This window comes from Protopterus annectens, chromosome 13.part0, assembly GCF_019279795.1.
Source record: "Protopterus annectens isolate FY-2018-M chromosome 13.part0, PAN1.0, whole genome shotgun sequence".
NCBI classification, from domain to species: Eukaryota; Metazoa; Chordata; order Ceratodontiformes; family Protopteridae; genus Protopterus; species Protopterus annectens.
The window spans coordinates 406,363,582-406,379,439 of NC_056747.1; the positions used below are offsets into that span (position 1 = coordinate 406,363,582).

A 15,858-nucleotide genomic window follows, 5' to 3' on the forward strand; every position below is an offset into this window, starting at 1 on the left:
CTTCAGAAAGCAAATGTCTCTATTTCAGAAAAGAACTATGATTGCTGAATTTGAGGTGCTGATTTCATCACAAATGTTTCACACATCAGTCAACACATCAACTGCATGACAAAAATCATTGTTACTCCAGGTACAGGGGCACCAACTGCAAACAAAGATTCAGTCCTCACATCCCCAAACTGAATACTTTCTAATCCTCAGCTCTACTTTTGTATCCTATTCTTGAAAACCACAAACTCTCCCTGACATTGTGACTTTATTGCAATGCAGGAGATTTGCTGTCTGGAACTTTGAGGGTCTTCTATTACATTACATCACATTTGTTTGAGAGAAGTAGGTGGACAAGAAACAACTTTTTTGAGTGCATTAAGTAGACCACCTACTCTCCATACCAAACTTTCCTCTCACATTCATCCACCCATCCTATGCCATCTTTAATTCTTACATTAATTATCTTTCCACCATCCATTCTGGTAGTTCTCAAACAAGGTCCACAATCTGCTCCATGAAGAAGTACTTTCAGTGATCCAGGGAGTACAGTTTGCTGCCCTGTGCCATCTCCTTCTGCCTATGTTCTTCTTGCTCAGGATGACCCTTTACCTTTCCCCTGACATAATGTTGTGCACCCACATCACATCCTTCCTGTCCCTTTTGGTGTCCTAGTAGGAGAAGCTCTAGTTCCTGCAGTTTCTAGTCATATGCTTTCTCCACCATCCCACCAACCTTTATGGTGGCTTTTCCCGCAAATCCTTTCAGCAGCCTGATGTTTTTTTTCTAGTTTGGCCTCACAAACTGCACATAGTACTTGAGTTGTGGCCTGACCAGGGCACAGAAGAAGTGAAGTATTACTTCTTTGCTTCTGGAGTGTTGTCTCCTAATGATACATCCTAGAATTCTGTTTTCTGCTTCCACTGTCCTCTCACTCTGCTCCTTGTGGTCCAGTCCAGTTGTGAGCAACACCATCAGATCCTTTTCTTGCACTGCTGCCATCAGTTCTACTCTACAGCTGATGCTGCACAACATGATCCTTGGGACTTAGTTCAATTCCTTTTCTTGGTCTTCAGTGATCTTCAGACTGCTGCATTCTGTCGGTCCAGTCAGGCTTTACAGGTCATTCCCTAGACTCTTGCTCACTTCCTGCATTGCTGCTTCTATCTTTGCTGCATGAATAAAGATACAACTTTTCACATCCTGCCCCCCCCCCCCCAAGTAGACAGAAATCCGGTTCTACAGTCTAGGTTCAGCCCCCTAATTCCTCCAATTTTCCTAGCAGCAACCTGCATGGTACTGAGTCAAATACCTTTGTGATGTCAAATTAGACCACATTTACCAGTTGTTGCTTGTTAAGTTATTCAGCAAACCAGGTATAAAATTAAACCATGTTTGACTGAGAACTCAGTTGCCAGTGAGCTCATGTTGGCTGATCTCCTCAAGAATGCTATCCTCTAAGAAAGAAACCAACTATTCCCTCAAGATTCTCAAATTGAATTTTCACTGCCACTGTTATTTAGCCTAATAAGTCTGCAGTTCAAAGAATTTGTCCCCTGCTTCCTTTTGAACAAATCTGTGACACTTGCTGTCTTCTATTCATCAGGCATTTCTGTACTGATCAATGATTTGCTGAAGTCTCCTCTCAGGGGATCTGTCATCACACTGGTTAAATTCCCCGAGAACCATCTGGTTCTTGTGCATTACTCTACCTAGTTCTGATGACTGCCTGAGAACCATCTGGTCCTTGTGCTTTATTCTCCCTAGGACTGATGGCTGCCTGAGAACCACCTGGTCCTTGTGCTTTATTCTTCTTAGGACTGATGACTGCCTGAGAACCATCTGGTCCTTGTGCTCTATTCTACTTAGGACTGATGGCTGCCTGAAAACCATCTGGTCCTTGTGCTTTATTCTCCCTAGGACTGATGGCTGCTCGAGAACCATCTGGTCCTTGTATGTTATTCTCCTCAGGAATGATGGCTGCCCAAGAACCATCTGGTCCTTGTGTTTCATTCTCCCAGTGACACCCGTGCACTGGCCCAGCAATCTAGGAGCCTCAGTCTTCACCACTAACACCAGTGAGGGGTGTCCATATAGGGAAAAGATAATAAATACACACATAGTAAAGTACAATTTCCCTTAAGAGCTCACAGAGATCACAGTCAGTCTGGCCTGGTTTCTCCCTTTCTCTCCAGGTCCCCAATAAGACTTCCCACTGGCACAGCTATAGGGTCCAGATCTCAGCCTAGTGGGCAAGCTAAAACCTCCAGCACCCTTTCTGTCCAACCAGTGCGCCACATCCCTGCCCAAGTAGCAGACACACACACACTTTGAGATAAGAGTTTATACAACCACAGAGACACTCCTGGGAAGGCTGGCACAGGTTCTCCAGCTGTGTCCCTTTTACCCAGACTATACGGTAGAAATCACTGCCATCACCTAGCTAATATATATAAGCTACTCAAATGCCCTTATGAAGGGTGTCCAATTATTACTGTGCAATATTATTATCCAACTGGTAAGTGCAACCAGTCAAGACTTATTTGGAGTGATTTATGCAATGTACTCTTAGAGCTTAAATTATCTCTACACAAAACAGCCACAGTTGAAAGGTTTAAAAATATTTAATAACAAATAACAAAAACACAATACAATACTTCTTACTACACAGTGCTAGTCAAGAATTCAGAGATCACAGAGAAATACTTAAAATAATACAGTAGCAAAAGTTCTGACATCATAAACACTTAGTCTAATCTTCCTAATTCCTAGCTATTTCTTAGAGAAACACTAAAGTCTAAGATCCTACTTACATATAGAGCAAGACAGTGCTGGTGATGTTGGATGTTCTCAAGACAAATGCTCTAATACTCCCATTCTTTCTGTCCTTAAAATGATAACACAGTACCACTGATTCATTTCAGATTACATAATTTCTTTCTGGCTCCCAGGCTAACAGATTCTCAGAGGATAATAGCCCTTGATCTTGCAGCTGGTCAGGAAGCCAGAACAATAACAGAATTTATACATACAAATTCTAGCAATTAACTCTGGTCTCAAGACAATAGCCAGAATTCCTTCATCCAGACATATCGGCTCCAAGCCCTGACATCAAAGAATTTACTTATTAGCTTTGTTACAGCAGAGTGCACTATTGTTACATTTTTGCAGTTCCACACTTAACACCATTGTTTCCCATTTAAGAGAACAAGCCTGTGGCTTATATCAATATTTACAAATGACAGAATTATCTACAAAATTCTATCTGGCTAGACTGGCAGCCTTCACCTATCCTCACACATCTTCCCCCCTTAAGAACTCAGGCTAGTTTTTCAAGTGACACTTAAGAAACGTTGCTTGAGAGGGTTAGGCCTAACTGAGTATACCTTACCCCATCCCTGTCTTGAAAGCCCATCTGCGTTGGCATTGCTATTCCCACTGTGGCGCTGCACTGACATATCATATGCTTGCAACCCTAGGCTCCATCTTAGCAATTTGGCATTTTGCTGGCTGGCTCTGCTCTTCCTTGTCAGGTCTGTGAGGGGAGCAGCTATGGTACTATAACTAGGGACAAACTTTCTGTAGTACCCTGCTGTCCCTAAGAATGCCCTGACCTGCTTTTTGGTAACAGGTGCAAGCCAAGCCTGAATAGATTCTACTTTGGTGGATTCTGGCTTGATCTTACCACTCCTCACTCTATGTCCCAGGTAGGAGCCCTCTGCCATACCAACCTGACATTTGCTTGGCTTAATGGTCAACCCTGCCCTCTGTAGTCTGCCCCAGCACCTCCCTGACATGCTGAAGGTGCTCTTGCGAGGATTGGCTGTAGATGGCAATATCATCTAGATAAGTGAGGACAAACCCTCCAGCTCCTAATAGGATGTGAACTACCAGCCTCTGGAAAGTCACTGGGGCATTTCTCATCCCAAAGGGCATCTTTGTGAACTCATACAAGCCAAAAGGAGTCACAAAGGCTGACTTCTCTCTAGCACTGAGAGTCAAAGGCACCTGCCAGTAACCCTTAGTAAGATCAATGGTTGTAAGATACTTAGCCCCATCCAGCTGCTCTAGGGCCTCATCTGTCCTAGGCATGGGGTAAGCATCCGACTCTGTATGACTATTTAATTTCCTGTAATCCACACAGAACCTGGTGTTGCCATCCTTCTTTGGCACCAGCACCACTGGGGAGGCCCAGGGACTGTTGGACTCTTGAATCACCCCTAGTTCCAACATTTCCTGTATCTCCTCCCTCAGAGTCTGTTTGACTCTCTCAAACACCCTATAAAGGGCCTGCCTAATAGGCCATTGGGGTCCTGTATCCACCTGGTGCTGCACAAGGTGGGTGCTCCCTGATTTCCCAGTGAACATCCCCAAACTCCTGTAGCACTGCTCAGATTTCTCGAACCTGCATAGGACATAACTATTGGAACATTGCTACCCCTTCTACTGAGGTGTCAGTCCGAGCCTCACTGAGGAGATCAGTCACCAGATCTCCCTTGGACTCCTGCAATGCACTACAAATGCTCAGCACAAGGGCCTCCCTATCATGGTAAGGTTTCATCATGTTAACATGGTACAATTTGTGCCCCTGCCTTCTGCCTAGCAGTTCCATCACCCAGTATCTCACCATTGGTAGATATATATATATACATATGTAGGTTTACTATTGAATTAGCAAAGTGCCTGTGCTCGACCGGCATGTGGTCGAAAGGCACTTTTCAAATTGGAGAATGCCAAACCAAAAAATACTGACTACACTACAGAGAATGGATAGGGTTGTTCGATTATCTGAGTTCAACATTGTGAATGGAGATAGCGGTTCTGCGAGGAACACAGAATTAACCCATTTCCTTACTGTAACGCGATCTCAGAGTTGGTATATACAACTTGCAGGAGGAGTGGGGGTGACGCAGGGGGGCTTGCCCCACTGCAAAATAGTAAAATACATGCATCATTGACTGTGGAATGTCACAGTATGATAAGCTGCGTATCATAGGTAACTGACATCACCTCCTACTGCATCAAATACATTGAACTGCTGGTGTCAATGTATTCAGTTTTGACTTGGTCACTTTTTTGATATTCCGTATTTCACATTTCGGGTCATCCATGTGACTGGTCGACGTATGCAGTTTCGGGATATCAATAGTAAACTATATATATATATATATATATATATATATATATATATATATATATATATATATATATATATATATATATATATAGACGCTACACACACACACATATATATATATATATATATATATATATATATATATATATATATATATATGTATATGTATATATAACAAATACACTTCATCAGTCTACCTGCACTCCTTGTCTTCATTTACTTAACCATCAGAGTGCTTACCCTATGGTCTAATTATTCCCTTGCCCCTCTTATTGGAGTGATATCCCCCCTTCTCTGATCTCTCATCTAATGTCATTATTTACGTAGATTATCTTACTTCACCTACATGCTTCCCCTTCACTGTCGGTCGTGAGCAACATTTACCCAGGCACCTCCATTTCACACCCCTTCTCATTGGCCCATGTTTCTAAGATACAAGCAATGTCCATTCCTTTACCCTGCATCAGTCCATGCAACTATCACAGGTTCCTGCCCAATGCCCATGCTCCTCACATTGCATATGGTAGTACTACTCAGCCAGCACTGAGTCACCCTGGTTTGGTGTTCTGCTATATTTTGTTTACATTTCCCCTTCTGTTTATTTTCTGATTACCTACCCCTCTCTCTTTTTTATCATGAGTTAAAGGTAGTATCACCAAGATGTTCCTATCCAGTCCAGCTGTAAGCGCTACTATCCTTTCCATGTTAAGGTGGAGGCTACTCTGGCAAACAGCTAGTTTTCCCCTTTCTTGTTTACTGCATTACCCTAATACTGCTTTTCCTTGGTGTTCTGGACGCTGGCACATGTAACACTTCTGGGAATGTCACCTTCAAACTGCTTTCCTAGCACCCCTCTGTCAACTCTCTGGCATTATATACTATCTCCTCAACAGATGTCTCTGACAAGTCATTGGTACCAATAGGTAACCTAATATACATCCATCTCAGTCCCTCATTGACCACCCCCCACTTTTGTGACATCTTCCAATGTCTTACTAAGCATTACTCTCAAAGTTGGTTTGCCGTAACTTGGTTTCTCCTTTTTTCCTTGCCAAGATTATCCCATCTCCTTGCTGAGTCTCCACTCCACAAAACCTTGTTTTCTGTTCCCAAACTGTGTCACAACTGCTTTACTCCTTGCTGCATTCTACTGTCTCTATCAGTAAGTAGCCTTTCCCTTTCTGGTTCTACCACCCTCAGCCTTCCTCACTTTCTGTTCTGGCTACCATCCTCTCTGTGCTGCATTTGATGTTTTCTTTTCCCATCCCTCCTGTACTTTTCTTAAAAGCCATTTTCATTATTCGATTATTTTTATTATGTGGCCATTACATCTACCCACTTCTTATCACTATATTATTATATCACTCACTTCTTACTTTACCCTAGCTCGCCTTGTGGTGTCGACTCCTGCATGGGCACCTCTGGCTCAGTCTCCCCTTTGACTCTTGTCACTGTTGTCTGCATCTGTCCTTACACCACAGAATCTCTCCCTTTCTCCTCTTCTACGGCAGTATCTCTCCACTTACCTTACTACTTGCATACAGTCCTCTGACAAACTTTGTCCGTGTCCTTCTGTTTTCTGTCTTCTTCCTCCTTATGGTTTCCCCATTCAATCCTAATGGCTTGTTGTTACACTCTCCTATTCAGTCTCACTCTGTCCTTTCTTATCTGACAAGTCAGTTCCCTACCACACTGAATATCTCCATTCTTATGCATGCCTACAATCATTCACCACTGAAAGCTACCCAAAGGAAAGTAGTTCTTCAGGTCTTAATCTCATAAATCTGTCTCCTGCTCTTCCTGTCTGGCCTGTATGATCCTTTCATTTTTTTCCCATTCCTAGATTTCTCACTTTAACTTCTTTACTATTACGTTTTCTGCATACAGATGTAGCTTTTTAGCACTTAGCTAGGCCTTCCCACCCCAAATGTTATTCCTAACCTGCTAAGCAAACACCAGAAGGGTAATATAGTAAATGGCAATTAACAGTAGACAACATAAAATTATTAATTAATTTACCTTAAAATGCATTACTAACTGGCATTGAGAAAATAGGCGCAAGTTTTTTTTCAGGTGATGCAAACTTACAGATCTTTTAGAAGCAGACACTGCACATTAAATTCTGTTGTGATACTAAATATATCAAAAGAGTAAAACTGCATTTGCCTTAAATCTCATAAGTGAAGTTAAAAAATACATAATTAAAAATGAGACTGAATGAAAAATTGTAAATTAGCATTCACACCTCATTATTCTGTAAATGTCTACTGAGGCTATTTCTTTCCTTAAATAGCCACTTCAAAAATTTAAAGAACAAAGAAAATATAAGGCTTACTTCATCTCAAAAAGATTTAATGGTTAATAACAGCAGGACTGAATAATTTATGTTATATTTCTAAACATAATATATTAACCATAAATAATAAGTTTTTGTGGTCTCATGCAGCAGCTGGAGAGACCACAGAGGTTTCTCACCAGGAGAATCCAGTGCTTCAAACATCTACCATACACAGAGACTAAAAGCCATATCCCTCTACTCAGTTTCATACAGACTCCTCAGAGATGACCTCTGTCTGGCATACAAGGTGATCTTGGCCCATACCTTGATGGGACTGCTGCATATCCGCAAGTCAAGCTCCACTCAAGTAACCCACACACGCAGCCTCAACCTGGTCTGTGACATCAATAGGACTTGTTGGCAGGACAGATTTGCATCCCAGAGACTCCCCCATCTGTGGAATAGACTCCCACTCCACATCAAGCAGAGTACCTCTTTATCCCTTTTTAAGCACAACCTAGATAATTGGATGTGAAACAGAAAATGCACCCCTGGGATTCCACCTGAGTCCATGCTGGACAGGGGCACTGGGTGCTGACTTGTCTAAACATAGGCTAAACTCTTGGCTAAGCTTATAAGTGCCTCAGGGCCAATAGCTTAGTAACTTCCTAGGATCCTATGAAGTTCCTAATTTCCTAAGGCTAATTCACTCTACAATGAACTACTCTGTGTTACAATAATGGAAATAGGAACATTGGTAAACAACTAAATCAACAAATTAAACTGAAAACTAAGCACTTATTAGTTGTTTTCTGTAGCTAAAGCAGGATATAAATAAAAGCTCTGCAATAATATGTATTGCAACATATTCCTGATGTCTTCCATCAGTTATTGTCAGGAGTAAAACCTGCAAATTCTACATATTATCCAAGCCACTTTTGAAATCAGCTAGTTTGCATGACACTGAATATTAATAGTATATTCATATTTACAATTATTTGTAAAATCAATATCAATAAACATATTTAAACTGTAAACAAACCAAATTCTTAAAGAGTAATTAACTCAAAGGTCAACAAACTTGATTTAATAAAAACAGAAATAGCAACAGACAAATTTACCTTGGCTAAAACTGTGAAGGACATGGTTATGACCATCAGTGATTATTTAGAACATTGGCCAGTGCATTACTGTGGGTTCAGAATACCACCGATTTGTCAATATGCAAGATCTAATGTTCTCTAACTGTTGGTTCCTTTGCTCCACTATTGTTGGAACTACATAGTCCAGGGTAAACCAGATGACAAGGTTGCACTTTAAATAAACAGGGGATGCAACAGCTGGTTCTGTTACATTTTTAAAGGGGATGTCGGGTGTGCTGTCTCACTTAGCCTAGTTAAAAAAAAAAAAAAATATATATATATATATATATATATATATATATATATATGTGTGTGTGTGTGTGTGTGTGTGTGTGTATATATACACACATATATATATACACACACACACACACACACACACACATATATATATATATATATCTACTTCTAATCAACAAAAACTAATTTTTTCGAAGATTAGAAAGCAGACACCCACTTTCACGAAAATGCACTTTGGCGACAGTTACTTTACCGAATCACGGTACAGCAGGGATAAGGAAATATATCCTTTTCCCCACTGTAGTGCGGTCTTGGAAATAGTATTTGCAATTACTAGAGGTATGTCTGGCAAAGAATAATACCTTTTTTGAGAGGGACAAGCCCCCTACACCCCTGCTACTTGTATATACTAACTCAGAAATCACACTACAGTGGTGAAATGGATATATTTTCTTATCCCCACTGTACAGTGATTCAGTTAAGTGCACGTTTGTGAGAGTGGGTCTCTGCTTTCTAATCTTTGAAAAAATAAGTTTTCGTTAATTAGACGTAGACTTATATATATATATATATATATGTATATACACACACACACACACACACACACACACACACACATGCAATATATGCAATGTATTGCGTTCAGACTTTTCATTTTTTTTTCACTGTTGGGTGACTGGTATAAGTAAATAACAGGAGTGTGAGGTGTAATGTGTCCAAAATGAAGGGTGCAGGGGAACATGCCTCTACCCGCAAAAACATCTTTCCTCTCTCTCTTTTTTTTTTGGGGGGGGGGGGTTTAAAGTTACACTTCATGATATAAAAATGGATAAAGTGTAATTCATAACAGCTTTATTCAATTTAACATGACTGTCATATGTTAATGCATCATGTCTTGCCAGTGAGATGAGAAGGCTGTGAACCTCCATGCATGGTGCTGTTCTTTTCCAACAGCAGACCATTGCATCATTTGAGACATTGACATGCATCTTTTGGTGCCTAATTAAGTGAACGTGATAAAGTCCTGGCCTCTTCTAAATAACTCTGATGCAATGTTTTTGCTGTCTACATGCTGATATACTTTAAATACCAGCAGTGTATACACACACACACACACACACACACACACACACACACACACACACACACACACACACACACACAATCTTTAATTTCTTCACCTCATTAGACTGCATACCTTATAAAATGAACAGACGTCATTAATCTTATAGACAGTAAACAGCACTGCTTATTTATACCCACTAGATTTACAAGTTGAAATACCCCGTACCATCCTAGGCATGAGATACCCAGTACCATCCTAGGCATGAGATACCCAGTACCATCCTAGGCATGAGATACCCCCCGTACCATCCTAGGCATGAGATACCCCGTACCATCCTAGGCATGAGATACCCAGTACCATCCTAGGCATGAGATACCCCGTACCATCCTAGGCATGAGATACCCCATACCATCCTAGGCATGAGATACCCAGTACCATCCTAGGCATGAGATACCCCGTACCATCCTAGGCATGAGATACCCCGTCCCATCCTAGGCATGAGATACCCCGTCCCATCCTAGGCATGAGATACCCCGTACCATCCTAGGCATGAGATACCCTGTCCCATCCTAGGCATGAGATACCCCATCCCATCCTAGGCATGAGATACCCCGTACCATCCTAGGCATGAGATACCCCGTACCATCCTAGGCATGAGATACCCCGTACCATCCTAGGCATGAGAATTAGTCTTTCATATCAGACTCTTTAGAGATTCAATTTTTATTATGGCTACTTTGACAGAAGGGAGCATATGTTTGTTGGTTTTGTCTACATAGTTTATTATGACCATCTTTCACAATTTTAAAACTGATAACGCTGCTGAATCCTGTGATCTCTCGAGTTAGTATTTTATGGGTGCCACAGTCCTCTATGAATAAATATATTCCCACTTTTCTTCTGAACCTCTTTCTGTCTGTTATCCTATTTGTTATTATGCAGGATAATTTGCAGCTGCTATCTCATAATAAGTATGCAGCAGTCCAGCTTTATGGCTCTGCTGTTGGGTCAGAGCTCACATTCCAATATGTTAAAACTGGTAGGTTGGTAGGAGATATGTGAAAGACCGCAGAACACATTTAATATATTTTATTTATTTGAATATGTTAATCAGGTGACTAAACTGTCCCTAAGACCCTTTGCATTCATATCCCAGGCCAAAAGCAAAGAAATATACATTATATATGTATATCTTTATATAAAGTTGTCTCATTAATGAGTAAATGCTCAAAAAGCACATAGAAAAAGTATACTCTTACAGTTGTAAGTCATTAGTTCTCCAATACTAATTTTAAAACAATGCCAATAGTTATTCTGCAATAACAGAATTAAAAAAAAAAAACCTTGCATCATTGTTGTATTACATGACCTTAGAAATTCTGATATTACTTCTCCCAAAACCAAGCAAGCAGAAGAGTTTGTAACTACAACCTGCTAACTCACTTCAGGAAATAAAGTCTAAAATATTAGTTTAAATGTCTCAGTCAAGATAAAACAACGGTTTAATTTTAAACTTAGGAATAAGGTGAGGTACTTTATGAATTGGGCTTTTGACTAGAATAGCACCAATTTAACCTAAAAAGATCAAATAAGAATATTTTTTTTTTGCAGTGGAGCAAGTCCTCCTGCACCCCCTCACAATCCCTGTTAATTATATATACCATGTCCAAGATTGAACAACAGTGAGGCAAGGGCATATTCCTAGACCTTGCTGTAATGTGATCTTGCATGAAAAGTGGCCTATAAGAGCATACAGTCTTAAAGACTGTAACCACACACACACACACACACACACACACACACACACACACACACACACACACACACACACACACACACACAGCGTGAGAGAGAACGTAAAAGCATGTACTCAAAATTTCATAATGAGTGATTAATAGTATAAAGTCAAAAGTTGGTATTACATTTTAACAACAAAGCAGACTATGCTCCAAGAGAGGAGGGCCATTGATGGTTAAGTAATAATGAAATTTTTTATAGTTGTATAATATATCCAAATAGTACATTTCTAGACTATAACTTAACATGAGCAATGAAAACACCAGAATGATTTCTTGCAGAAGTTAATTCCTTGGTCCCCCAATACTAATTTTAAAATAATACTGATAGTTATTTTGTAGCATATTTTAATCACAAAGAGATAATATATTTAGCTCAAAAAAGTAGAATTAAAAAAAAAAAATGCTACATCACTATTGCGAAATTCTGATTTTACTTTTTCCAAAACTTAGCAAGCAAAACATTAGTTTGCTACTACAACTAGCAAACTCACTTCAGGGAATAAAATTTAAAATATTAGTTTCAATGTCTCAGTCACGTTAATATTATCAAATCCATTCACAACCCTTTTTCCCCTGTTTTGCACATGGGGTCAGGGTGTCACTTCAACAGTGACAATCATCTAGAGCCAAGGTTTATACTGCCATGTGGCTAGTCATGTCTCAGTAGTTCTTCCATACCACACATTCACAAGCACGTTCACATGTATGGCCAATTTAGAACTGGAATGTGGCAGGAAATTGGAGTACCTGGAGAAAGCACAAGTGGCAGAGGGAGGAAATGCAGACTTCACACAGAAGGCACTCCAGCCGAGAATCGAACCAGGGAACCCCTTGCCGTGAGGCAGCAATGCTATCCTGCTACACCACTGTGTTGCCTCAGGATAACACAATGGGGTTAAATACTTTATGGCTGTATGGCTGGGGCTTTTCGCTAGGATAGCATAGACTGTTTTTATACCATTACAAAAATTAGCCGTTTCTCTTGTTAACTGAATGACAGAAATAAAAAATGGATATGTAAACTCCCATTTCCTGAGTATTATTTATTTTATTTATTTATTTTACATTTGTTTACTGGCAAAGTCCAAATGGAACCACCAAGTAGCAAAAACAACTAAAAAAAACGACACCACACAGCTGAAAATAAGGACCATGTTGTTTACTGCAAAATCACTCAATAAAATTCACAATGTAAGTGCTTTCGTAAGGTACACTGCCCAAACTTCATTGGTCTGATGAAGTTTGGGCAGTGTACCTTACGAAAGCACTTACATTGTGAATTTTATTGAGTAATTTTGCAGTAAACAACGTGGTCTTTATTTTCAGCTGTGTAAAGTCCAAATGGACACCGGTCCTTTCTCAGCAGAATCCCAGGGAGAAAAGTTCCACTTTTACTTGATACGTCATACAAACATTATGAAATAATGCATGATAATGCAAAAGAATGCAAAGCAATACAACTATATACAACATTGTGAAATAACACAAATAATACAAAAGAATATGAAGTAATAAAAAAGAGAAAAAATGTACATGAAGAACTAATAGTGGATTGCAGAAAATGTCATGTATTACAAGTACAGATTGTGGAATATTAATGTTGTTTTAGCAAATGAATAACATTTAGAATTGGGATGCAAACAAGGCAGTTGGTGATACAGAAAATTTACTAATCATAACACTTAGGACAGATAGAGCTACTGGAATATAATACAAAAGGAAGTTCCAGCTTCAGAGGCATAGTGGAGACATTCATATGGAATTACTAGTTTAGGAGGCAGAGAATTGGGCTATCCTGTAGGGCTGAGTAGAATAAACTAAAGCATTGTGCTTAGAAGTTCTTATCACATAACTGAAAATATGTTTCCACTGTACAAACACTCTTGACTGTTTAGTGACAAACACTCTTGACTGTTTACTGAGATTTGTAGAGGAGGAATAACAAACAAAACCCTAAATGTATCTTGCTACACATACATTTGAAATTTAACTACCCATCTCAGCATTAAGGTATTCCATAATAGTATGCTTAGGACTCTTTTTTTTTTTTTTTTTTTTTTTTTTAAACCAGTATACTCTTGTGTTTTTGAAGCTTACCTCAGCCCCCTTTTCTCCTTGCTCTCCCTTCTGTCCTGGTTCACCCTACAATGAAAACAAGATAAACAGAATAAAAAATGAGCAGTGATGTATGGCTTCATATAAACATATTTCTTGAAGTTGATAGCATCTGAACACTTTAATTTATATTGTATTACAGTATCCACCATAACACAACTTTTTACAAATAATCACAAGGCTTGACTTCGGCTTCAGCATAATGAAGTGTCATCTTTTGTGAGGAAAAATATGTTGTAACTCGAGTTAAGTTCAGGAATTGCTTCTGTCTTAGTTTTAAACAACAATCTGATTAAACGGTATTATGCTGCATGGCAGGTTATCATAATAAACTCTACAGAACTTTTCCATTACAAAGTCTGTGAGGAACGTGTCATCTTGAACAACAGTGAATATGGTTAGATAAGAAATGAAACAATGCAGTGTTCTTCAGTTCTACGTGAAACATATAGCAACGCTCAAGAAACAAGAAGTGTGATAGTATGCAACACTTTCTTCAAAGCACTGGACTGCACATCATTTCATTCCATTCTACAACTAGCTGTAGTATTTTACCTTCAGAGTTCAAGGAATCTTTTTTGTTCTAAAACAGACTGTTTACTGTTCATTCTGTGATTTCTTCATGTAGGATCCTGCAGTTTAATATAGGTATATAGTAGCAGCTAAAATGTCAGAGATAAAAGGCAACACTCTCTGAAACGTGAGTTCTGACATTTGATCTTTTGTCTCTCTGCAGGATTCTCACTTCTTCATTTACTTGGATGAGTCTAAGTCCATCTGCCTACCCTAACTCTCCTCCTTTCTCTGGGTTCATACATATCAGTGACAAAATGAAGTAACGTCCTTTTGAGACAGGCACCAATAACAGACTGTAATTTCTGAGACCACATTATGCAGGGACAATTCATTGCACCTTAGCCTTTAGCTTTTACAGAAGTGTGCAATGTGCCTTTATCTATCCATCTCTAAACCATCTTAGACTGCTAGTCTATGAAGCTATTACTGAGTCTACACCAGGCTTCACTTCAGAACTGGTCTCCTTTCTTCACTTTCTTGGGTTGAAAGATAAGTTTACAATCCTTCCCTGATAGTCTACTGATAATATGAATGTACTGTATTTCTGTAATCATGTTGTCAGCAGTGACAGTAAAAACCTTGTTACTGTGTCGGTGTACTGGCTCCTTATATACTGTCATATATACTTGCTATTGTTTTGAAAGAGATATCAAAAACCACACTTAATGACTTCCACACCAGCCTTTAATATTCCCTTCTGTATGTACAGTTATTGAAATGATATTTCATCACCTTGAGTCACAACTCAGGCATTTAACAACATCACCATTCCAGACATGGGATTAGACCATGAACAACACACTAGTCAGGGTGATGCACGACTCTCTGATGGACAAGTAAAGGAGGCATACCCAACTGGAAATCCACTGTCTCTGTTATTAGCTTTGATTCCAAAGATCAAGTAAGGGGAATAACCTCCTTGAGAACCACTTCATGAAGAATTGTCAAATCGTCAGGCAAAACACGGACTGCTTAGAGATGACTTGTGTCTGGCATACAAGGCATCCTCTGGCCCAATACTGATGGATTTGTTGCACATTAGCAAGTCATATGGCATCAGAAATACTCAGTCTAGGGATTTAAACCTGTCCTGCAACATCAACAGAATGGTTTGGAGGGACAAGTATATCTCGCAGAGGATACCACTGCTTTGGAACAGACTCCCTATTCACATAAAACATAAGTTCATCCCTGTCAATACTCAAATGCAACTTGGATCTATGGATGGGAAAATGTACCACAGGACTGCCCCTTTACTACTAATGGACAGAGGCAGAGCCTAAATGTTTTATCCAATGCATGGGTCCCTTCAAATTATGTATGGTATGATCCTAGTTCAAGTCAAAGTCAAAGAAAATGTTACTGTCATTCAGAACTACACAGCAGTGTAGCTGAATGAAATTACAATGCTTCGTTCTCAATGCAGGAAACGGTTGCACATATAGACAGAGAACAAATAATAAAATATCACAGTAGAATTTTAATAAGTAGCAATTTGTAAGTAAAGTAGGACAGCA

General features: G+C 39.5%; 1 protein-coding gene across 3 annotated transcripts in view; it reads right to left on the reverse strand.

Moving 5' to 3' along the window:
* Positions 1–15,858, reverse strand: part of COL26A1 (collagen type XXVI alpha 1 chain) — a 2,134,825-nt gene that overhangs the window by 80,106 nt on the left and 2,038,861 nt on the right. For all 3 annotated transcript variants that reach the window (XM_044054034.1, XM_044054035.1, XM_044054032.1), the window contains one exon: positions 13,748–13,792. In XM_044054034.1, the coding sequence (XP_043909969.1) occupies positions 13,748–13,792 (45 nt within the window). The remainder of the gene's footprint in view (positions 1–13,747; positions 13,793–15,858) is intronic.